At 48.7% G+C, this 24580-nt stretch overlaps 2 protein-coding genes and 1 pseudogene across 2 annotated transcripts in view; 1 reads left to right on the top strand and 2 right to left on the bottom strand.

The window, feature by feature from the left end:
- LOC144175800 (frequenin-2-like) overlaps window positions 1-24580 on the bottom strand; it is a 559531-nt gene that overhangs the window by 264058 nt on the left and 270893 nt on the right. The window lies entirely within an intron of this gene.
- On the top strand, window positions 1155-6301 carry LOC144163602 (uncharacterized). The gene is made up of 3 exons (XM_077694416.1): window positions 1155-1472; window positions 2368-3061; window positions 4247-6301. The coding sequence occupies exons 1-3, from the start codon at window positions 1267-1269 to the stop codon at window positions 4259-4261; spliced, it is 915 nt and encodes a 304-aa protein (XP_077550542.1). The 5' UTR covers window positions 1155-1266; the 3' UTR covers window positions 4262-6301.
- LOC144163586 (uncharacterized) lies at window positions 6476-10065 on the bottom strand (annotated as a pseudogene).

Genomic DNA, 24580 nt, shown 5'->3' with positions numbered 1-24580 from the left:
CACTACACCCAAGCGTCTCGTACCCCTACTTAACCCTTTGGAAGCCCCTTAGCGCCATATGTCGGCGGGGGAGACTGTTGTGACTTCCTCTTCGTCACCCCTTGCAGCAGACGACGCTAACCATCATCATTTCATTACGCTTCACGAGCTGCTGCATGCTCATGTGGCTGCGCCGGCTCGCACCCGCTTCATCTTCTGATTCCATTAAAGCCTCATCGCATCACGACGTGTCGCTCCGCTTTCTGAGCATCGCGCCGCAGCTGGAGGACCCAGAGGTCCAACACGTACAGTCGCACTAGTCGACACAGGCGCAGCCACCTCCGTCTTTACCGCCGATATTTGCCGTTCGCTTAGAAAAGTTACGACGCCGCTGCCGCAATTTTTGTTATGTGCCGCAACTGCGCAACGTGTAAAACCGTTCGCAGCCTGCACGGCGCGCGTCTGAATCCAGGGCGTCCTGTACCCCGTTGAGCTCCTCGTACTGCCAACCTGCTCCTATGACGTCATTTTAGGCTGGGACTTTTTGTCTCGCCATCGCGCAATAATCGACTGTGCGCGCGCACAAGTAGAATTTGATTCTCCCTTGGACGCGCCTTATGTCGACCTTAAAAGTCCGCTGCCCCTGCAAAGCTTACCGTGGCGCACGACACAGACATTCCTTCCCGCTCGGCTGTTCTAGTACCGCTCTGATGCTCTTCCATTCCCGACAAACCTGTTCTTTTTACAACGTCGCCCTTATTTCTCCTTCAAAAATCGCTGTCTCTGCCATTCGCCCTACTGACAGCTTATACTGGCACGAGCGCCATAGTAGTCACTAACGAGTCCTTGGAGCCCCTTCGTCTTCTGCATCATGAGGCCCTTGGCTGCATGGAAGTTGTTGGGCCACAGCTTGTCACAGCCGTACCAGACGACTTTTCGTCACAGGTTCCAGTGGCTGGACTAAGTCCTGCCTCGTCAGCGCCAGACCTGTCGCCTCCACACATTGGCTCTTCGATCGATCCTGCCCTCAGATCAGACCAACGAGTGAAGTTCCTCGCTCTCCTAGATCGGTTCTGCTCTTCTTTTGACGGCGCAAAGGCACCGTTGGGCCGAACATCTGAAGTTGCTCACTCAATACTCAATATGCGAAATTGCTTTGTGCTCTGGCAACACTGTGCACTCCGACCCCGCCGCCATTTTAATGTGGGCGAGCGGTCGACGGAAACGCGTTCGCTAACACGGCCGTACGAGTCGTTCACACCCGCTTCAGTGCGCTGGGATATTGTGATGGCGACAGCGAGACGTTTCCCAGTGTCCGAACATGTAATGTGGACAAACTGTCTCGAAAACTTGCCGCATTTATCGGACGGCACTGTAGCGGACGTAATCAACCAGGCGCCGACGTCGTCCAAGCAGCAAAGCAAGTCGTATGCCTTCGCCGTGGAGGCGTATACGCTGCCATCATCGGTTTTGACCAACGCCTGTGACATGAGGTACGTAAGCGACGTATTCTTATGTAACCTTCTTAAAGCATGCAGTGCTTTTCCTTTTTAAGTAACGCGCAAATAGTGCCGCCGATGCCAACGTCGTGCGGGCGTTCTCAGCGAGGTCGGTCATGTCAGTGCGTGTTTCTTTCACTACGCGTGCTCACGTGCTTGGATAACTTGTCATTATGTTTTGGCGTTTATGTTTAGCACGTCCGATCAGCAGGCATAGTCGCGCAGGAACTTCGCAGCTGTTCGGGTGGTGCAGTGTGCATGCCTCGAAGGACATATCGCTCGTACTATGAAAAACAGTTTTTTTAGCAAATTTTGCGTCGGCACGTATGCTCTAATATTAATGTGTTGCCTTACGAGTGCGCATGCTGTTTTGTATAAAACACGACGGACGCTAGTGTGTTCACTAAGCATTTATACTAAACGGATCTACGAAGATAACTAGAAAGAACGGAACTGATCAGATCGCTACCGCAAGTGCCACGTAAGTTCACAGTGAGAATTTTTAAAAAACTGATTCATGCGGCGCTTGTTGGTTTAGAGATTTTTCAGCAGCTTTGACATATATGGTTTCCCTAGCTTTTAACTCGTCAATAAAAAGCAGTGTGTTTGATGTTACACTAGAAGTTGTTCACATCGAAGCACTTCATGCCGGTTTTGTATTATTGGACTGTAACGGCAGCTGCAGGAGGATTTTTCCCGAATGACATAGTCAGTACTTTGTGGAGAGTAGGTTGCATAACCTTGTTGCTTTGTATAAAGCTGTCGTGGCACTGTAAAGCCACGACAGCTTTATTCGTACTTGTGATATTGCACTTGGTAAAAAGATGAGAAACTTGACTGTGTGCAGCTTACAAAGTTCTTTCTTTTGTTGTTGTTGTTGCTCTTACAGTCTTGGGATTGTCTATGCACGTGCCACGGGCTACCGAAGCCAGAAAAAGAGTGGCCGGCCGTACAAAGTCAGCGTGGCTTTGAGGAGCGACAATGGAGCAGTGGCAGACTCTACGTGTGAGTGCCCCGCAGGGGCTGGTGGTGCGTGCAGCCACATTCTTGCGGCTCTGCGCCTTCTTGTTCTGCTGAAGCAGAAGGGCTTCAAAGAGGCACCACCAGAGCTCTCATGCACCGAGTTGCCGCAGCAGTGGAGGCGCCCCCGACGACAAGGCATCAGGCCCATGGCCGTGCAGAATGTGGACTGGCGGAGTCCACGTGAGGGTGGCGTGGGCGTGCCAATGCCTGTGCGACTTTTTGATGCCCGGGCTGAACAGCAAAAGGAGCAGCAACAACTTGACGCGATCCATACACTGGGAGAGGACCTGCAGAGCCTTGGGACCTTCGACTTTGCTGCCGTTCTCCTTGCCGCTGGAGGGCCGTCAGTGGACACAAAGCTTGGGCCTGCGCCTGCTGGGTCTGCACTGTCGTATCAGCAGGCAAAACTCCCTGCAGGCTTCACTACGTGGATGTCGCCCAGCATTTCACAAGGGGCAGCCACCGTGACACCAGTGCCGGCTCCGACTCTCTTTAGTGACGGAGCCTCACAGCCACCCTTGCCCGGCAGATTCACGGCTGAGGAATGGAGGGTGTTGACCGTAAGTGCAGTATAGAAACGGTGCTTCTCACTGCATTGGCAGAGTGTGTACTATTTATGCTTTTAACTGTTTAGGTGGATCTCGATGTAGAGCACATGCAGCCTAGAAATATTCTTATGCAATCCAGGCGGTCGTCAATAAAAAGAGAGAGCGAGAAAATGATGAATGCCCATTTTGCTTCCAGCCAATGTTACAACTGCTGAGACAATGGCCCCAGTGATGATCGTGGTTAAGTAATTTTGAAGTACAGGCAAGCCCAGCACTAATGCCATGCTATATTTTGTCAGTGTGGATCATTGCTCTATATTGTACACTTTGAAGGATGTTAAGCTGTGTGGCCATTAAACAGTCTCACTCATAAGTGCTTTTACAGGCTAACATTTGCTATTTGCTAGCCTGACCACCCAATATCTATTTTCATTCATTTTAATGTATCAATGTAATGTAAACCAAGACTTCACACTTAATTGAACTTGGGGCCAGTGTCGATTGCATGTCCTCTAATTTTGTCAAACCTGCATTGACAGTAGAGTTTTAGCTTAGGAACCAGCGGGTTCAAATGCTTCGGCGGCGGGTGACAGAGCCCGACTCAGCAGGTGCGCATTCATTCTGTGTTGAAAACACCGATGCCTCGGTTGGGGTGTGTGCCATTCTTAAGCCTAAGTCCCTAGCTACTTTCGTGAGGAAGACAAACATCCCGTTGTTTTTCTTATCTGCGCGGTCACCATCTAAGGCATAGGCCATTTTAAACATTAGGGGACACGTGTGAGAACTTTTTTTTTCATTGCCTTGTGCCTTGAAAACATTTGCAGCCTCATGAGCTTCTATATGCAAATGTGAAAAATATATGGAACCCTAGCTATTCAAGCTTTGCTTTAAAAATCTCGAACTGCGCTCCTTTCCTGCCTGTTCTATTGAAAAGCACAATTTCATTGGTGCTGCTGTTCTGTCATTCATGCCATTGACTCTCCTAAAAGTGGCTCCTAAATCTGTCTTTTGATGACTGGCTATCAATAATCCTCTTAGAGCAGCATGGTACAGAAAACAGACATTGGCATACCAGCTAGGCTACAGGAGAGCTGATTGGGTCTTGCTAGTAGTTATCAAAGTACAGTGTATGAAAACGCTGGGCTATTAAAAATTTGTAGCACTTTCTCATGCTGTATGTACTTCCACTTTGTGCAGGAGATCCAGCTGTAACAAGAAGAAGCTCGGGACCTCGAGCTGAACTCAAGGCAGCAACGCCTCAGTGAACGCTGGAGACAGGCACGGGCCAATCGGCTGACTGCGTCATCTTTCGGCCAAGTTGTCAGACGGCAGGCATGGACGGAGAAGGGCCTCCGTAACCTCATTGAGCCGAAGGACCTCACGCATGTCCGTCCGGTGCAATACGGGATAAGGAATGAGAGCATGGCCAAGGACAGATATATAGCTGTTATGCACAGCTTCGGGCACAGTGTGTCAGTGCAGCATTGCGGCCTTGTGGTAGACCCCGTGTGCCCCTGGTTGGGTGCAACACCAGACGGACTCGTGTACGACCCGGAAGAACTTTCATATGGTGTGTTGGAGGTCAAGTGCCCCCATTCCCTCAAAGACTCTGAGCCAGAGGAAGCGAAGACAAGAAAGTTTTCCTTGGTGTTCGGGGAAAATGGTGAACCGCAGCTGGACAGAGACCACGAGTATTATGCTCAGGTTCTTGGGCAGATGGCCCTCACTGGCTGCTTGTGGGGCGATTTTGTCGTATGTTCGGAAAAGTGGATTGGCATCGAGCGCATTTGGTTCGACAGGAACGAGTGGGGGGATATGCGCAAAACGCTTGACGCCTTTTTCTTTGAGCACATGCTGCCCCATCTTGCCAGGCGGTAATCAGTGAAGCTTTCAGATTTCGACTGCTTAGTGTGCCAAAGCTACACCTAACCTATGAGACGTGCTGTAGTGGAGGCCCCCGATTAACTTAGACCACCTGGGGTTCTTTAACATTTGCCAAAATCTTGACACACTTGGGTTTTTGCCTTTCACTTACATCTGAGCCTCCAGGACTAAAATCAGATCCACGTCTTTAAGCTCAGCAGCACACAGCCTCAGCCATGTGCCACTGCAGTGGGTACTGGGGAGTAGGGCACTTCCTAGTGTATTGATGGTTATTTCTGATAGCAGTTTGTGTGGTTAGTCGTGTTCCTAATTTTGCATATGTTCATTGAGGTCTTTATGTTTAAAGGTCACATTGTGGGGTTCAGAAAGAAGTACAAAAAAGTGTTTTGAGGTGCACACAATCAAGCACAAAATAGCAGCATGCATGCAGTGTGAAACAGAAACAAAAGCATTTAGGGAGAATTCAGACAAATGGAAGCATCGTAGAACATCCTGGACATGTGTTGTAGTGTGTGTCGCTGTGACTCGGACTTGAATTTCACATAGCTATGGTTAAAGCAGGGGGTCCCAGTTCGAATTAACTGTTCTGGATACCGACGCGTTCGAATTATTGGTAGGTTTCCCAAATTGAAATGTACAGGGCTGTGCTGGTTGAGACCAGGGCGTCAGTTCAAATTAACCAGCTTTTACTGTAATTTCATCTTAAGCCTCTATACACTTCAAATCTTTAGCAATGCTTGGGAGAATTTTTTTTAGTTTGAATTCAAAAATACAAGCAATGTGTTAGCGTAAAAGTTACATATGTATATCTGAACAGATTTATTTGACCTGAATTTTTCAGAAATGTAACTATATTGGCACACCACAACATTTTTTCCCTTAAGAACAAGCTTCTGTGGTTGCTTATCAGTTGTAAAACAAAGTTTGGAGCTCAAACTAGTAGAATGTGCGGCCCCTTAACTAAACTTGTTATAGTGTCCTGAATTTGTGCAACCTACTTCTCCTTTGTTGTTTCTCTATGGTTCTGCGACTCTGAGTTAATGGGGCCTTTGCGTTTTTTTTTGATGATCACTATGCTTCCTGGTAACGTGTTTTTGCCTTGCGCTGTTCTTAAGCAATGTCTACCAAAGGATGTGGTTTTTTCCCTGCCTAAATTGTTTCATTTTTGTATTTTTTATTTCATTTCAAATATTCCTTGCTCCTAATTAGTTGTGCACAGCATATCAACTTGCATGTCACACAAGTGCAGTATCTTCTGTGCTCAGTGGCACATTGCTGTAGTACTTGCATGAGCATTTGTGAAAGTGATCAAAAAAAGAAATGACAGGATTTCACTCTTGCATTTGCAGCGGTTTTCTTTTTAAACTAGTTCCTTCGCCACATGCTTCAGAATAACTGGACACAACCACATCTTCTGCCATTGAACTGCACATGGACAAAACAAAACCAGTTTATAGTCAACCTTTGCAAGATTTGTTATAATAACAGTCCACTAGAGGTAGGTAAACAAACAACGCAGTATATGAACAATGAAGGATTACAAATGAGCGTAGAAATTATAATGAAGCTTGACAAAGTACTGTTGTGGATCTGTGTTCGGGAGTATATTTTGGTAGCGTGACTGGTGTCTGGAGACGATCAGGAAAAAAAGGAAAAAACAACGCACAAGTATTTACATGGCGAGTACGAGTTTGGTGGCCACGTCTTGAAACAAATCACACAGCGAGCAACAACTTTGCAGCGCACAACACTGCCTTTTTGTTCAAGCTAAAGTCCCACGATTCCCCCAGGGAATCAAACTACACAACTCTGCTCCAATCACAGACCCACAGTCAGAACACATAGGCCCCGCCCCTGCTCAAAGCCGTTGCAGTTACGTGCCCAGAAAGAGAGAAGGTGCTGGCACTGCTGTGACGGGAAGGCTTTTTGTTTGCGCACGGGGCGCCCCTGAGTGCTCAAGTCACAGCGCTACAGATTACCAATTTCACGGTCCATGCTCTCGTCTCCCTTTTGATCCTGCAGTTATCCTCCATTCGTGGGCTCATATCCTGGCCGGAGCGGCCCCTTTTCGGATAGAGGCGGAAAGTGAAATTGCCTGTGTGTTCGAGATTTCAGTGCACGTTAAAGATCCCCAGGTGGGCAGAATTATTCCAGAGCCCTCCACTACGGCGCGCTTCATCGCCTGTGTAGCGTCGGCGCGTTAAACCTCACAACCAGTCAATCGTTAGTCGTCGGTGCATTAAAACATGCCAAATGCTGTGTGTTCCTTTGGCTTGCCACACCTAAGGCTCTTGTGGTTTGCCACTCGACTGTTGAATGAGGGAAGACTGGAAGTTGCTCAGGATTGCTGTCACCGTCCAAATTTGGTTGATCAGTGGAGCCAAGGTTAAAGGTATGGGCCGATCAAAGATGTGGAACGCCTTTATCCGCTGTATCCGCCGCTCCACGTGTATCCGCAAAGCAGCAATCTCCTTTGTAGATTTGACTTCTTCAGGAGAGAATGTGCCACCCTTCAGGAACGGCGGCAGGTTCAATTTCACTCCGCTCTTCTCCAGGAGATCTTCGATGCGAAAGCCCTTATCTGCCATGACTGCATCTCCGTCGTCAAACTTCAAATCTAGAAAACCGCTCCTGATTACGCACTCTCTGTCTGAGCTTGATCCTGTGAACAGTTCTGACACAAAGGCGACAAGGCCATTCGGCAGGACGCCAATGAGTCCCTTGAATGTGTTAGCCGACTTGTACGGAGAGTACGTTGTGGACTGTAGGGACAAGGATGATGGCACCTCGCACTGTATTTCTGTGGCGTCCAGGATTACTCGAGTTGATGAATACTTTACTTCAAACTCAGGCGGCATTGTAGCATCTACAACTCTCCTGGGAGCCCACAGAGGCAACAGGCCTAGTTTGGCATACAGGAAGTTAATCCACGATGTGCAAATTCGGGACACAGTTGACTGGGCAATGCAGAACCTGTGTGCCAAATCATCTTCAAACAGGCCAAGGCGCAGTCGGACTAGCACCAAAAACAGTTCGTTTTCCGTGCTGAGTTTCCTCTTCCGCCCTCACGATGATCTGGGTTCACTGCTTTCTGCACGCAGAACATTGCACCCATCATCACCGGGGTTCAAGTACACCAGAAGTTTCTCGAAGTGTTTGTAGCTTGGCAGCCCCGTGTAAAACATCATGTCCTCATTGCAGTCCTTGAACTGTTCCACGGTGAAGGGAGCCGTTCTGTTTCTTTCGGCAGCAAGTTGGCAACTCAGGGACGCCTTCTCCAAGCCCAGTTGCCCGATGGTTCTTTTCGCAGCAACCAGTTGCTCCTTGAGTTGGCAACACTCGTCTCGGAGCCGTGCGATTTCTTGGTTTTTCTGTTGGACTGCTTCTGTCAAACGAGCATTTTCACCTTCAAGTGAGCTGTTGAGCCTAGTGGGCTCCTCTGGACCTTCGGGTGCTGCCTCCACTTCATCTGGGCTATGCATAGGCTCATCGTCTAGCACTGCTGAGCCTAGAACCGGGTCCTGTCTCCTTACTTCTGGTGAAGCACGTGGCTTTGGGGGCCTCCGTTCTTTTTTGCTCTTAGAAAAAGCAAAAATTGACGGTACTGCCGACTCCCGAAGGAGGCTGCGGCCACTCATAACACCAGGTATAAAGTCCGATGACCTGAAGTGTTTCGAGCACACCTTTGTTGATTTGCCGACTTGAAATTCGGGGCCTTCATCCCTCTTGATTGCAACAATCCACTTCTTGTAGACCATTGCATCTTTCGGAAAGCGGTGGAAGGATACCTACAAGATATGAGCGAATACAAGATATGAACATTCAGTGCGACGTCATGAACTAGGTATGTCTTAGCTGTTTGGTTTTTCAGTTTAGTTTACAAACACAGGCACTATCACAAATTCATCTCACAAAGAATAGAGGTCGCATTAATAAGTAAGTGCATTGCAAGACTAATGAAGCACTACAATACAGCTTATAATACCTGTGGCCACTCGAGGGAATTTAAATCAGTTAATTTTTAATCTCCAGGTAGCTACAAAGGCTTCTAGGAGCTGCGAGCCTAAGGCAGCCAAAAGGTAGAATCTGGCAAGTGCTGGCTGCTTACACAGTTGTATGTTTGATAATGAAACATAAATACAGGTGAGGTGAGCTGCAACACAACTGAACTGAAGAGACTAATCCCGTCTCACGAATTAATGGGACTGCCGAGCTCTGAACTCGTGCAGAACGTCATCCAGCCAAGCCCTGGCGAAACTACATGGTGCCAGTTTCCCAACCTCCGGCAGCGCGCCCTCCTATCTTGGTCCTCTTTCGTTGGTGAAGAAAAATCAGTGAGTGAGCACCGAATGGAAAAGTTGCGTCCGCGCACGTTACGGGAACTGAAGTTAAGCGCCTGGGCAGACACTTTCCTGTTCGCGAGGGGGCATAGCCCTCCTCCGAATGACCCAGTTTCATCCGTTTTATTGCTGCGCGGTGAGCGTACTTGCGGACACAACGGAGCTTGAACGCGGATAAGCAGCCAAGCTGCCTTTCTAGGATGCGTGTACGGCATGTTACTCGGACTATCGGAAGCTCTCCACGCCGCTGTGCGCAATCACCTTCAAAACTACCATTTCTACGTCGTCTACCTACATGGTGTAATCTGGTTACAAAACAGCCCCGTCCGAACTATTCGATTCTATCACATTAGTTACCCCAAGAGCAGCGGCGGGGTATCGACTCCACTCGACTGCGGGGTATCACTGTCGTGGAGAGGCCCGACGTAGAGAAAACACCTAGCCGCAAAGCTGACAAACCTGCAAAAACACAGCCTGCCTGCGTAACACAGAAAAATGGTTAGTCCCGCTTTCCTCTCGTGCGGCCGGTGCACCGCGGAGATTCATGCAACCCAGAATGCGCCCATAAAGCTTCCGCACGCTATACCCTGTTTTGCGTTTAAATGACCGCTGCAAAAACGTATTTCATGCCACATACCTTGCTCCCATCGTTGTCTGTGACTCCGCGCTGCTTGCACAGCGGTACACAACAGTGTACTGGCATTTCGCCAGCAAAAAATCTGACGGTGACAGTCGATGCACGTACGCTCAGATGCGGGACGCCCGTGCGTAGTGGTCACGTCTCGCCAGCATCAAAATGGCGGATAGGGTACCTGCTGCGTTCGCTAGATGGCGCTGTCAATTTCGCATATTGCCTATTGACCCCGGCTCTCATGCACCACTACGCCAACTACCATACCGTGTGCCGCGGAAGGAGCGCAGCACTATCGACGAACAAGTGAACGATATGCTCAAGCGTGGCGTAATTCGGCCATCGAACAGTCACTGGGTGTCTCCCGTCTATCCTTTACCACGGATCGACGATGCCCTTGACAGTTTACAAGGCGCCGAGTTTTTTCTTCCCTTTATCTGCGATCTGGATATTGGTAGATACCCATGGCGGAGGCCGATCGCGCGAAAATGGCGTTCATTACTCCTTACAGCCTGTATGAATTCAACGTTATGCCCTTCCGTCTGTGGAACGCTCCTGCCACATTCGAGAGGATGATGGACCCTATTTTGCGGGGCCTGAAGTAAAAAACGTGTCTCTGTTATCTCGATGACATCGTCGTTTTTTTTCCCGACTTCGACACTCATTTGAGGCACCTGGCGCAGGTTTTGACTTGCCTTGCCAATCCCAGATTGCAAGTCAATAATAAGAAATGCCACTTCGCGGCGGGAAAGTTGATCATACTGGGCCATGTTGTACCGAAGGAGGGAATTCTTCCCGGCACCACCAAACTTCGCGCGGTCCCCGAGTACCTAAACGGACTACCATGAAGGCCCAACGGAGCTTTATTGGACTATGTTCATATTTCCGCCGTTTCATCACATCCGCAACTTTGCCGCCGTGATTGCGCCCTTGACGGAGCTTCTCGGCAAGCAAAGCAGTATTGGCGCTTGGTCGAGGGATTGCGATGAAGCCTTCGCAAAGTTACAGCGACTTCTTACTTCCCCGCTTATTCTGCGACACTTTGACCCGACCGCACCAACAGAAATCCACAGGGATGCCAGCGGCGCGAAATCGGTGCGGTGCTTGCCCAACGAAAAGCTGGTTTTGAAGATTATGTCCGCGCTTTTTCCAGTCGTACGCTCACAAATGCTGAGTTAAATTATTAGGTCAACGAAAAGGAGTGCTTGGTAATCGTATGGGCGCTTACAAAGTTCCGACCATATTTGTACGGCCGTCCTTTTGACGTTGTGATGGGCCACCACGCATTGTGTCGGTTGTCGTCACTCCAAGAGCGGTCTGGCCGCCTTGGTCACTGGACTGTGCTACTTCAAGAGCATGACATCCGTGTGCTGTACCGTTCCGGCCGGAAGCATTCCGACGCTGACGCTCTGTCTCGCTCCCCCCTACGGGCAGAAGGTTCGTGCTCCGTTTCTGTTGATGCCAGCGTGTCGTCCCTCGACATCGCGAACATACCAGCTGAAAAACGCAAAGACCCTTGGACTGCTTCTCTTATTGACTTCCTATCTGGCGTGTCCTCTGCTCAAGAATCTCGTGCGCTGCGCCTAAAAGCAGCCCACTTTGCACTCCGCGACGAAATGCTCTTCAGGCGCACCTACCTCTAAGGAGGTCCCAAATGTTTACTCGTAATACCTCTCCGTTTGCGCACGGCATATGCGCATCCTTCCAGCTGCCCTCGCGCTGGTGTGTTAAAAAGAGTACACGCACGCGCATACGGCTATCTGCAGCATGAATGCCGTCTGCTACGTTGTTTCCTTGAGAGTGATACAGCCCCTGCCACTGCATCTGAGTGACTTTGTGCCCCACGCTGCTTAGCTACCTTTGGCTGTAGCGAAACGGCCTTTCAAGATAAAAAAAAAAGTCCTTTAAATTCGAAAGAAGTGGTTCCCTACCTCGGAATTTGGGTTTCCGGTGGTCCACACAACTTCATACATCCGGTCGATGCACTTTCAAACAGCTGCGGTTAAATTAACCGGCGCAATTTGTGAAAAAAAAAATCTGTTATGGAGCTCTCCTGCCTTGCAGGACCAGATAGCCCATTCAAGAGATGTTACAAACAGCCCGGTTTGTATTTCGCGCGTTCGTTTTTCGCACTGCCATGATAGTAGTTCGCGTCGCGTCTGACAGATGGCGCCACCAGTCCACGGCGCGCGCGCCGCTCGTGGGACCTTGCTCTCGGTGGTTGCACTCAATCTCTGCAAGAGGTAGCGTCAACATCCCCCTCGCGAGGGGCACGATCAAATGCAGAGCATTTCCGGGGGCGCACGACGTTATGTAGTTTGCGTTACGTTAATGTTGTTGCACTTGTGGCAACTGCTGACGAGAGAGCGCTCGTCAGCAGTAATTTGAATGAGTCAAGGATATAAGGCGCGTCCGTAGCCTCCCAATCTGTGTCGGCTTTGTGGCGCAGTGGGTTAAGCACCATGTACGTTGCGTTCCGCCCGTAGGGTCGAGGGATCGAAACCTGGCGCCGGATGGTACTTTTTTTTATATATAGTAAGGAGGGGTGCGGTGCGGACTACGGACGCCAACGCGGGTGACATCGTGAGTTACTGAAATGCTCTGCATTTAAAACGTACAAGCGGCTTCGCCTACGGTATTACTGGCGGGGTATGTACACGTTCGTCCGCAAGTACATCCAGTCATGCATCAACTGTCAGCGGTGCAAATCCCCTCCTACTCCCGCGGCGGACCCGCTGCAGTCACTGCCGTACCCAGAAAGACCATTCTATCGCATTGGGATATACCTTTACGGTCCCCTACCATGCACAGCTGCTGGCAACCGTTGGGTCATAGTGGCAGTGCATCACCTTACGCGCTATGTGGAAACCGCTGCGCTAGCAACTGCCACGGCCCGTGACCGCGCGTCCTTTCTGTTACGCTGTTTCATAATTAGCCGCGGTGGTCCTCGAGAGCTGCTCAGTGACCGAGGTCGCGTCTTGCTGTCGGAAGTCATCGATGCCCTCCTACGTGAATGTGGAATTGTTCACCGAAATACGTCGTCTTACCACCCGCAGACGAATGGCCTCACAGAATGATTTAACCGTACTTTGAGTGATTTCGATGTACGTGGCGTCGGATCATTCTGACTAGGACGTGATACTTCCATTTGTCGCGTACGCCTACAACACGGCCACGCAGACGACGACGGGATTCTCACCTTTTTCTCCTGCTCTACGGACGGGAGCCAGCATGCATTCATGACACAATTTTGCCGTATCGCCCAGATCAAGCCCAGTTCCCACCCATTTCGGAAACAGCTAAGCATGCCGAAGAGTGCCGTCTTCTCGCCCGTTCACTCACATCTGAACACTAGCAATAGCAGAAGCATAATCACGACTTTTCCACCGCGGCTCCTACCTATAGGCCTGATTCACTTGTCTGGCTTTGGGTGCCATGCCCTACACCCGGTCTCTCACTGAAGCTTGTTTCAAAATATCATGGACCCTACAGAGTCGTCAAGGAAACTTCACCAGTAAATTACCTCATCGAACGGGTTGCGCCAGCACCCGACCGTCCACACGGTGGACGCGAGATAGTACACGCCACCCGGCTGAAAGAGTACTATGGTCCCGTGGTCTCCTCGTGACCTTCAGTCGTAAAAATGGCTCCTTTTCCACCGGGCGCGAATATTGTAGGGTTTATTATGGGCGCGATTGAAGTAATTGTCACAGCGGTTCATGCACGGAAAACACCTCCTTGGGGATATTCGGCTTGGTACACGCCTGACGACGAGAAGGCAGAAGCAGCGCTTGGCGCACGCGTCGATCGAGTGTTGCGTCAGACATTACTTGCTCGCCACGAAGAACCTCGCCTTCTCCGCAGCTCTAACTGCTCGTTAGTGGTCCGATAAACCACACTTCAATATATATATATATATATGCCAATTGCTAACCCCGACCTCCGACCACGGCCTACGTGGCGGCTGCTGGGAAAGAAGACGTTCTACGTCTCCCGCGGTGGGCGAGGGGCGGCGCTAGTTTACCGGCCTCAGAGCACTTGTAAATAAAAACCCCTGCGGTAAAGTCGAGAGAGAAGCCGCTACGGGATAGCGTAATGGCGAACGCACCGCACCGGTTATGCGGATATGTGGGCTCGAGTCCCGCTCCCGCAAAAACCAGCGGATTTTTTCTTGACTTATATTTTCGCTTATTTATCAATGTATCAAAGAAACGTGACAAACACACGTCATTCGGCCCTATTAAATATTTCGTAAAAAGCCGAATAGCACTGGCAATGACGACTGCAACCTTGCTATGTTATATATATATATATATATATTATATATATATATATATATATATGTATATATAGCGAATCAGAAAATCAGAATAGGAAATGAGGGGCTCGTTGAAAATAAGACAGAAATAAGAATTGGCAGTCAATTCTTATTTCTGTCTTATATATATATTCCCACGGCATTATTATCATCATAGACAGACCCAGGGACCCAAACCCAATATTAGAAGTGAGGATGGTGAAGAGAGCAGCTGAAAAAAAAAAGCCGAAGAAAAAGACGAAGGAGCAGCTTCTGTGGACGCTATAGCTAGCAGTGGCAGCGGACTTCCGGGCACAAGTTCGCCCTCTAAATAAAGTGTTTTTCCCCATTGCTACAAACCGCAGCGCTCACTTTCACCGTTACATTTGGTGGAGCGTGCGGGTCCACCCCCATTCCGGCCCCCGCTTCGCTCCTCATCGGCATCTGCGCAATCATCGAGGGTGCCTAAACCGAGACGGCCAGCCCCAGCCCCGCCGCTATTAGCCTCGACGACAATCCGCCGCCCCGTGTCCACAGCCCATGACGAGCCGATCTAGAGCCGCGAAGACCTGACGACATGTGGGCACACGACGGCGACGTGTCCCCAGCCCTGTGGCTCGACATGGTGACAACCTTCTTCGTCGTTGTCGTCGCTGGTCCTTTGTACCTTTGTAATGGCGCTGAGTGGTATTGCCCACAGCTATGCCCTGTTTCAATATATATATATATATATATATATATATATATATATATATATATATAGAGAGAGAGAGAGAGAGAGAGAGAGAGAGAGAGATAGAAGGGTTGGCAGTCAAGAACATACCTCGGCAAAGTTGGCGTGGCTCACTCAAACTCACTCACAATTTTTTTTTCGAATCACCACTCACTCAAACGCAGACTCAATGCTGAGCAGCACATCTGCGCTCACTCAAACTCAAACTCACATTGAGCGCAAAACTCAGAACTCACTCGGACTCAAAACTCAAAATGTACTCAAACTCAAAATGTACTCAAAACTCAAAATGTACTCAAAACTCAGTTTGGACTCAAAACTCAAAATGTACTCAAACTCAAAGTGTACTCAAACTCAAAGTGTACTCAAACTCAAAGTGCACTCAAACTCAAAGTGTACTCAAAACTCAAAATGGACTCAAAACTCGAAATGTACTCAAAACTCTAAATGAACTCAAAACTCAAAATGGGCTTAAAACTCAAAATGAGCTCAGAACTCAAAATGAATTCAGAACTCAAATGGCCTCACAGAGATTGAGACAGTGAGAGAGTGAGAGTGTGAGAGTGAGTGTGAGAGTGAAAGTGAGAGTGCGACTGAGTTTGAGAGTGTGAGTGTGAGAGAGATTGTGAGTGAGAGTGAGAGTGAGAGTGAGAGTGAGAGTGAGAGTGAGAGTGAGAGTGAGAGCGAGAGTGAGAGTGAGAGTGAGAGCGAGTGAGAGCGAGTGAGAGCGAGCGAGAGCGAGAGCGAGAGCGAGAGTGAGAGTGAGAGTGAGAGTGTGAGTGTGAGTGTGAGTAAGAGTAAGAGTAAGAGTAAGAGTGAGAGTGAGAGTGAGACTGAGAGTGTGAGTGTGTGACTGAGAGTGAGAGTGAGAGTGTGAGTGTGTGACTGAGAGTGAGAGTGTCAGTGAGTGAGATTGAGAGTGAGAGTGAGAGTGTGGGTGAGAGTGTGGGTGAGAGTAAGAGTAAGAGTAAGAGTAAGAGTAAGAGTGAGAGTGAGAGTGAGAGTGTCAGTGTCGATGATGATGATAGTTGGGTTTTATTGGCGCAAGGCCGACTATGGGCAAAGAGCGCCAAAGAAGATGTTACTGAATTGTGATGAGACCGTACATACTAAAACATGTGACTAAAAGTACAAGTGATGCAAAACAAAAGACAATGGAGATGGCTGGTGTATAGGGCCAGGATGATTACACGTGACATGACAAGAGCTGCAGAAAGTTCACCTCAACTAAAAACTTAAAAACACGCCGACTAGAAAACATGGGTTCGTCGGCTAAAAATATGATGGGTGCAAAAGAATGTGTCGTCTGTATAATTCAGGGAAATGTTTGTGTCGTGTTGTGTCAAGTGCTCTGCATGTGATTAGTATGTGGACTACGGATAGGCCCTTTCCACACCTGCTACACGTGGTTCCCGAAGTTCCAGTGAGCAGGTGGGAGTGCGTCGCATGTGTGTGGCCTATCCGCACCCTAGCCAGGGCAACTTCAGTGTATCTGTTGCGTGAGTCAGTTATGTAGCGTCCCAGTTGTGGTTTTATTACGTGTAGTTTGTTGTCTGTTTGTTGACTCCAGTGGAGTTGCCATGTGTTACGAAGCTGTCGTCTGATGTGTGTCTTTAGGTCGGTGTAAGGTACTGTTGTTATGTCAACTGTGGTCATGAGAGCAGCAGCACTAGCCATTTGATCTGCGGTCTCATTGCCAGGGATCCCACAGTGACCTGGTACCCAGCATATGGTTATTTCTAAATCTGAAGCATATTCAGTCATTATGACCTTTAAAAGAACATTGATTACATAGTTTTTGGCGACCTTCTTGATGACAATGCCTGCACACCGCTTAGAGAATCTGTTTAGACGATGGACTTTGGAATCCTATGTTCAAGGATGTGATTTGACACGAGTAAAATGCCATACGCTTCTGCCGTGTAAATACTGCTGTGAAAATTCATTGTTTTGATAACTCTAAAATTTGGTCCGTGCGCTGCACAAGAGACAGTAGAATTAGTTTTGCACGAGTCGCTATAGAATTCTGCGCACCTGTACTTGTTCTGCAGGAGCAGGAAGCGCTGCAGAATTGCACTCCTGGGTACCCTATTTTTTTCTACTAGAGTGAATGACAGGTCGCATGTTACAGGACGAAGATGCCATGGTCCGATGAAATTATGAATCGGTGTCTTGTGCGTGTCTGAAAGGGGGACATGGAGTGCAGAAGCCTCTTCCCTAACTCTGAGAGAGAACGGTAAGGGAATAGATGGCCTGTTTAAAAAGAGTTGTAAATTTGATGTATCGTTCATGATGGGATTAAAAGGTTGGTTAGTCAGAGACACGATCTTGGATGCATACAACAGGTCAACATACTCCCGCTGATGCCCTAGGCACCGTTTGTCGCACTCGACATAAAGACTTTCAACAGGGCTAGTGCGGAATGCGCCACATGAGAGGCGAAGGCCAAGATGCAGCACTGGGTCGAGCATTTTCAGTGCTGTTTTTGTAGCCGACCCATACACGACACTACCGTAGTCGAGCCGAGACCCCACCAACGCTGTGTAGAGGCGCAGCAGGAGTTGTTTGTCGGCCCCATAAGATTGATGTGAGAGGACCTTAAGAATATTCATTGTTTTTAAGCATTTGCATTTGAGCTGTCTGATATGTGGGATGAATGTAAGTTTTTCGTCGAATAAAATACCTTAAAACGTGTGCTCCTTGTTCACAGGAATCGGCACATTCGCAAGAGTGATGTCTGGGTCCGGGTGGACGCCACGCCTCCTGGAGAACAGAACACAAGAGCTCTTCGCGGGATTAAGATTAAAGCCGTTCTTGTCAGCCCAGCCGGCAAGTTTGTTGACGCCGAGCTGGGCTTGACGTTCGCAGATGGACAGGTTACACGATTTAAAGGATATCTGCATGTCATCTACATACATAAAATAGGAGATTGTAGGTGGCAGTGCCTTTCCAAGAGAGTTCATTTTTACTATGAAGAGAGTGCAGCACAACACTCCACCTTGCGGCACGCCATTTTCTTGCACGTGAACATTTGACAGTGCACAACCAACTCTGACGCGAAAGGTTCTGTCCGACATATAACTACAAAGGATGTTCAACATGTTGCCCGCTACACCGATTGACTTTAGGTCACTAAGGATACCGTACCTCCAAGCGGTGTCATAGGCTTTCTCTATGTCGAAAAACACCGTAAGACAAAATTGCTTATGCACAAAGGCATCCGTTATATATGTTTCAAGAGCTACGAGTTGATCGTTCGTTGATCGCCCCGCCCTTTGTAGACCGTTGTACTCAAGGAAGTACACGAGCCTGCGATTTATCATCTTCTCGAGAAGCTTGCACAGGCAGCTGGTCAGGGCAATGGGTCGATAGCTAGCAGGAGAAGAAGAGTCCTTCCCTTCTTTCAAGAATGCTACAACTATGGCCTCCCTCCAAGACTTTGGAATGTGCCCCGAAAGAAATATCTTGTTGTAAAGGTGAAGGAGTGTTACAAGAGTGTCTGCGTGTAAGTGCTGTATCATTGTATATGTAATGTTGTCTGGGCCTGGAGCTGAGGGTTTACACGTGCTTAGAGCAGCCCTCAGCTCATGTAGTGAAAACAGGGAGTTGTAAGAAGTCTGTGATTGCTTGTGGTCACGTAGAGACTTCTTTTCACAAGAGGCTTTATGTTTCAGGAAAGTGTTTGTGTAGTGTGCAGAGCTTGACACGTGTTGAAAGTGTTGTGCAAGTGTGTTAGCCTGGTCTTCCCGTGTGTCCCCTGTAGTGCTGACCAGAGCCAGGCTGTGTGTTTGTTGTCCCTTGAGTTTACGTATTCGTGTCCATACCTTGCGTGTGTCTGTGTATGAATTTACGGATGTTATGAAGGAGCGCCAACTATACCGTTTTGCCTCACGGCGCACGCGCGTTCCCAAGGCCTTTGCTCTTTTAAAAGAAATTAAGTTAGCCGACGTGGGGTACCTGCGAAGGACACCCCACGCCTTGTTCTGTGCCTCTCGCGCCCGCCTACAGTCCTCGTTCCACCAGGGCCTCCTTGGGTTGCGGGATGCACTGGAGGCCTGGGGTATAGATTTTCGGCGGCGTCGAGTATGTGTGCCGTGACGAGTTGGGCTGCTTCCTCCACGTGTAGGTGTTTTATGGTTGTGTGGTGTTGTTTAGATGTTTCTGTGAATGTGCCCCAGTTTGCTTTTGATTCATTAAACCTGTTATGGGAAGATGGACTGCATGGGCCTTTGCCTATGTACGTTAGGGAAGTGGGGAAATGGTCACTACCATATGGGTCTGTGCCCACACCCCACTCAAGACATGGAAAGAGAACTGCGGAACCAATCGCCAAGTCAAGATGCGAGTATGTATTGGGTCCTAAGTTATGGTATGTAGGCTGTTTTTTGTTGAAAAGGCATGCTCCGGAAGATGTAAGAAACTTCTCTATCAGGCGACCGCGGGCATCCGTTCTGGAGGAGCCCCAAAGAGAGTTGTCCGCATTAAGGTCGCCTGTTACTATGTATGGTTCGGGCAGCTGGTCAACCAGTGCCTCGAAATCAGAGCTCAGAGGTGCAAAATCAGGAGGAATGTAAATGGAGCATACCGTTATCAACCTATTAAATATTATCCTACGGATTGCTACAGCCTCGAGGACAGTGTTCACAGTGACAGGGTGGCAGGCTAAGGATATCCGGGCAATTATGGCCACACCGCCAGAAGAGTGTGTGCAGCCATCCCTGTCCTTTCTGAAGACCATGTAACTATTCAAGAAATTTGTGTGCTTGGAATTCAAATGTGTTTCCTGAACACACATTACACTTGGCTGATTAGCATGCAGTAGTTCGTATACATCGTCAAGATTTTTAAGAAGGCCTCTACAGTTCCATTGAATTATGTTTTCTCTTCCCATTATTTAGTGTGAGAGCTACTGGAGTGTGTGTGCTTGTTTATGTGTCGTCTTTCGGGGCTGTGACTCTCGCCTTTTTTGGCTTGTCGGGAGGCTTTGGCGTCGGGACGCGTTCCTTGCGCTGCGTTGCAGGCAGAAACGGCCCGACATCCATGTCGTCGACGGATGTCCGAGGGGTGCCCGACGGACCGGGCCCCCCGGACTTGGCCCCCCTCGAGAGCCCTTCGTTTGAGCAGCCACCGCCGATGGCGTCCGGGGCGCCAGAGGTGGCACGGGCGGTGCGGTGGCGGTGGGAACCGCTGCGGGGCCCGTGGTGTCCATCACCTCGGTACCCTCCAACGCACTGGAGCATGGGGAGACAGAGGCGGGAGCGGCACCGGTCCCGACGGAAGAGGTTGCCACCACAACCGCTGCTGCCTCAGCAAGCGGTGTGGTGGCGGGTTGGGCTGCCAGAGGCAACCCAGAGGTGGGCGGCGGAGGGACCAGGTCAGACTCGCTGAACTGGGTCCCTGTGGAAACCAGACGCCGCTCCGCCCCCCGGCGAGCTGCGTCGGCGTACCTCCCCAGAGGGAAAGAGGCGAACCTCTTCCGCGCCTATGGGAAGGTGATGTTTTCAGTGATTTTGAGGTTGATTATTGTCTTTTCCATCTGGAACCTTTCACACGTGCGGGAGTACGCAGCATGAGGTCCATGACAGTTGCTGCACATTAATTGTTGAGCCTGGCAGTTATCTGTATCATGATCTTGAGATGAACATTTTGCACACGTTGTTTTTCCACGACAGGAGGTGGTGCCATGCCCGAACCGTTGACACTTGAAACAGCGCCGCGGGTTCGGGATGTAAGGCCGGACAGAACAATGAATGAAACCCGCTTTGATGGATTCAGGGAGTGTGGAACGGTCAAATGTCAAGATTATATGGTTTGTCATGATTTGCTTATCATCTCGCCGCATGGTGATGCGCCTCACTGCCGTCACGCCCTCGCCTTTCAGACCTTCGAGCAGATCGGCTTCCGTCTCATTTATCAGATCTGGCTCAGAAATCACACCCTGAGAGCTATTGAGGCTACGGTGGGGTGTGACTCTGATGTCCAGATCTGCCATGCGATTCTGGGTAAGGAGGCTTGTGGCTTGCTGGCGAGTGTTCACCTCGACCAGAACTTCGCCGGTTCTCAGTTTCTTGGCTTGGAAAGACTTGCCAAGGATGCCTTCAAGGAATTTGGTGATAAGGAACACTGACTGGAGGAGATAGGATTTGACTTGTCAAGAGATTCAACAATCAAGAAGCGCGGATAGTTATCTGGCTTTTGGGATGCAATTGTTGGCAAGGGTGGGAATGAAGCTTCGGTGCGGCCCCTTTTCGGGGGCCGATCACGTTTGGGGGGGGTTTGGAAAATGCCATGATACATTGGAAAGCAAGGAGACGGGTGTACTTTCTTCTTTGACCTTACCCTGGTAGTCAAAGAGGTCCCGGAGCTCCCTGCCTGGTGAACAGACAGGGAGCCCATCCACCGGAGCTTGACCTGGGCTCCGACGGCCACCGTTCGTGGTTTCTAACCCTCCACCTATAAACACATCGCCACGGTTGGATCCAGCTTATGTTTGGGGGCTCGGGGTCCGCGGTATCGCCAGTACCGTCACCAGGATTGCTCAAGGTGCCCCGTGCGGGGAGAGTGGCAGTGTCAGTGTCAGAGTGTCAGAGTGTCAGAGTGTCAGAGTGAGAGTGTCAGAGTGAGAGTGAGAGTGAGAGTGAGAGTGAGAGTGTCAGTGTCAGTGTCAGTGTCAGTGTCAGAGAGAGAGTGCGAGTGAGATAGTGAGAGTGAGACAGTGAGAGAGTGAGAGTGAGAGTGAGAGTGAGAGTGAGTGTGAGTGTGAGTGTGAGTGAGAGTGAGAGTGAGAGTGTGAGTGAGAGTGAGAGTGAGAGTGAGAGTGAGATTGTGAGTGTGTGTGAGAGTGAGATTTTGAGTGTGTGTGAGAGTGTGAGTGTGAGTTGAGTGCGAGTGTGAGTGTGTGTGAGTGAGAGTGAGAGTGAGAGTGAGAGTGAGTGAGAGTGTGAGTGTGAGTGTGAGTGTGAGTGTGAGTGTGAGTGTGAGTGTGAGTGTGAGTCTGAGTCTGAGTCTGAGTGTGAGTGTGAGTGTGAGTGAGAGTGAGAGTGTGAGTGTGAGTGAGTGAGAGTGAGAGTGAGAGTGAGAGTGAGAGTGAGAGTGAGAGTGAGAGTGAGAGTGTGAGTTTGAGAGTGTGAGTTTGAGAGTGTGAGAGTGTGAGTGTGAGTGTGAGTGTGAGTGACAGTGTGTGTGTGAGTGTGAGTGAGTGAGTGAGTGTGAGTACCTTTTGCTATATAGCTTTTGCTATATCCTCATAAGTATAACCAGAAAGCATTTTTATATTTATCCCACGTGATCCCCCTCGACGAGACCTTTAATTTGATACCCCCCACACCCTAGCAGGGTCATATGGAATTCATACCAGTCAAAATAACCATGACTCTCATGACTGTAACCAGGACGCATTATTTAGGTGTCCGACGTGATTCCCCTAACTGGAGCCTTCAATTTGACGCCCCACATGCTTCAGCGGCCTCACCTTGAATTTAACCCAATCTGTGACTCATAATTACTATCTCATGATTCGAGCTACGAAGCCTTTTTCATTTGTACCAAGTGATTCCCCTCGTCAAGACCGTAAATTTGATACCCTACACGCCCTAGCGGGGTAACTTCGAATTTTACCCCAATATAAGACTCGCCATGACAATCTAATTGTTATAACCAGGAAGCATATTTGTATTTCTTCCACCTGATTCCGCTCATCAAGACCAATAATTTGATACCCATCACATCCTAGCGGAATCAATTTGAAATTAAATCAATCAATGACTAACCATGAATATCTCATGATATAGCCCTACCACATTTTTTTCCCACGTGATTTCCCTTATCGGAACCTTCAATTTGATACCCCGGACACCCAGTGGCATCATTTTGAATTTTAACCTAATTTATGACCTATTTTGACTATGTCATGATAATAATCAGGAAGCAAGTGATTACCCTCATCGAGACCTTTAATTTGATATGCTACTCGGCCTAGCGTCATGACCTTGAATTTTAACCGAAAAAATGACTTACCATAACTACGTCATGATATATCCATAACTCATTTTCGTCCCGAATGATTCCCCACATCGAGACCTTGAATTTGTTTCCCCACATGACCTCGCAGCGTCATTTTGAATTTTAACCCAATCTATGACTCATTATGACTGCCTGATGACTACAATCAGGAAGCATTTTTTTTATTTACCCCGCTTGATTCCGTTAATCTGGACCTTTCATTCGATACCTTACACGCCTTAGCCTCATCAGTTTCACATTTCCCCCAATTTAATGTGGTCATTATTCTGTCTTAAAGGAGCAATGAAGACAAAATACAAGTTGGGTTTATTAGAACGACTGCCTAGTCCCGATAAGAATGATACCAATATCATCGCAATCTTCGAACAAATAACGGAGATATTAAAGAAAACGTGTGAAGCCGTGGCGACCCCCTAGCCAAATTCCCGCAACTTTTCTATGACGTCACGGAACCTTGTTTGTGCGATTGGCGGCCGCCTAACTGACCTGTCGCGACGACATATGACTGGACGTCTGTAATGGGGCCTCTAGTCCCATTTGACCGCATCACTTCAATGCTAACGTGCTGTTAACGCGCTGAAAATTATGTTTTATTGTTGGCCCATGTGACGTCATTCTTGCTGCTCATAACAGGTCACTGTGGCGCAAAATTTGAAAGTTTTTAAATACTTCTTGCTTTTTTTTCGTTAAAAAACATCTTTTGTGGCTGTAATAGAGCTGAGTGAGATACTGAATCCCAGTTCTTTCGAATTAACCGAAGTTGTATTTTCTCTTCATGGCTCCTTTAAGGGGCGCTGCCCTAATTCATTTGAAACAGCTAATTCATTTGAAACAGCAGAAAGGACAGCCCCCGCCCCCATTTCCCCCCGGCTCTCACCTCTTCCTTTGTGACCCCTAGTATATCAAGCCGTTAACAGTAGCAGGCGAACAACCAGCACGCCAGCGCCGCCGTGTGCTTTCCCACCACCCTTTCCCACGCTCTTAGTGGATCCGTCAGGAGGCAAAGTTAAGACAACCCTTTTTTATGACCTCACCAGTCAATTATCACTCACGCGCCCAGCCGCGAAAATTAGGTATACAGCAAGTGCTTATGGCCATGAAAATTCAACAAGAAACTAAAAAAAAGCAGACACCCCCTCCCTCCCAACCGATCATGCAGATCGCGATTGGTGCCGTACCCGCAGGTAACCTGAATTCCGAGCCCACGGTGACGCATGAAACTTAACAGCCAACCATGGCTGCCTGCTAGGCTACTCATATGTACTCAAACTCAAAATGGACTTAACACTCCTATGTACTCAGAACTCCAAATGCACTCAAAACTCAATATGTAATCAAACTCAAAATGTACTCAAACTCAAAATGTACTCAGAACTCAAAATGGACTCAAAATCAAAATGTACTCAAAATCAAAATGTACTCAGAACTCAAAATGGACTCAAACTCAAAATGCACTCATAACTCTAAATGGACTCAAACTCAAAATGCACTCAGAACTCTAAATGGACTCAAACTTAAAATGTACTCAGAACTCAAAATGGACTCAAACTCAAAATGTACTCAGAACTCAAAATGGACTCAGAATTCACTAGGTCTCAGGCGTACTCAAACTCAATCGGACTCA

This window comes from Haemaphysalis longicornis, unplaced genomic scaffold (assembly GCF_048455015.1).
Source record: "Haemaphysalis longicornis isolate Haplotype H1 unplaced genomic scaffold, Haemaphysalis longicornis Haplotype H1 scaffold_1, whole genome shotgun sequence".
NCBI classification, from domain to species: domain Eukaryota; kingdom Metazoa; phylum Arthropoda; class Arachnida; order Ixodida; family Ixodidae; genus Haemaphysalis; species Haemaphysalis longicornis.
The sequence above is the reverse complement of the archived record's forward strand: the minus strand, read 5'-3'. Positions and strand labels throughout refer to the sequence as shown.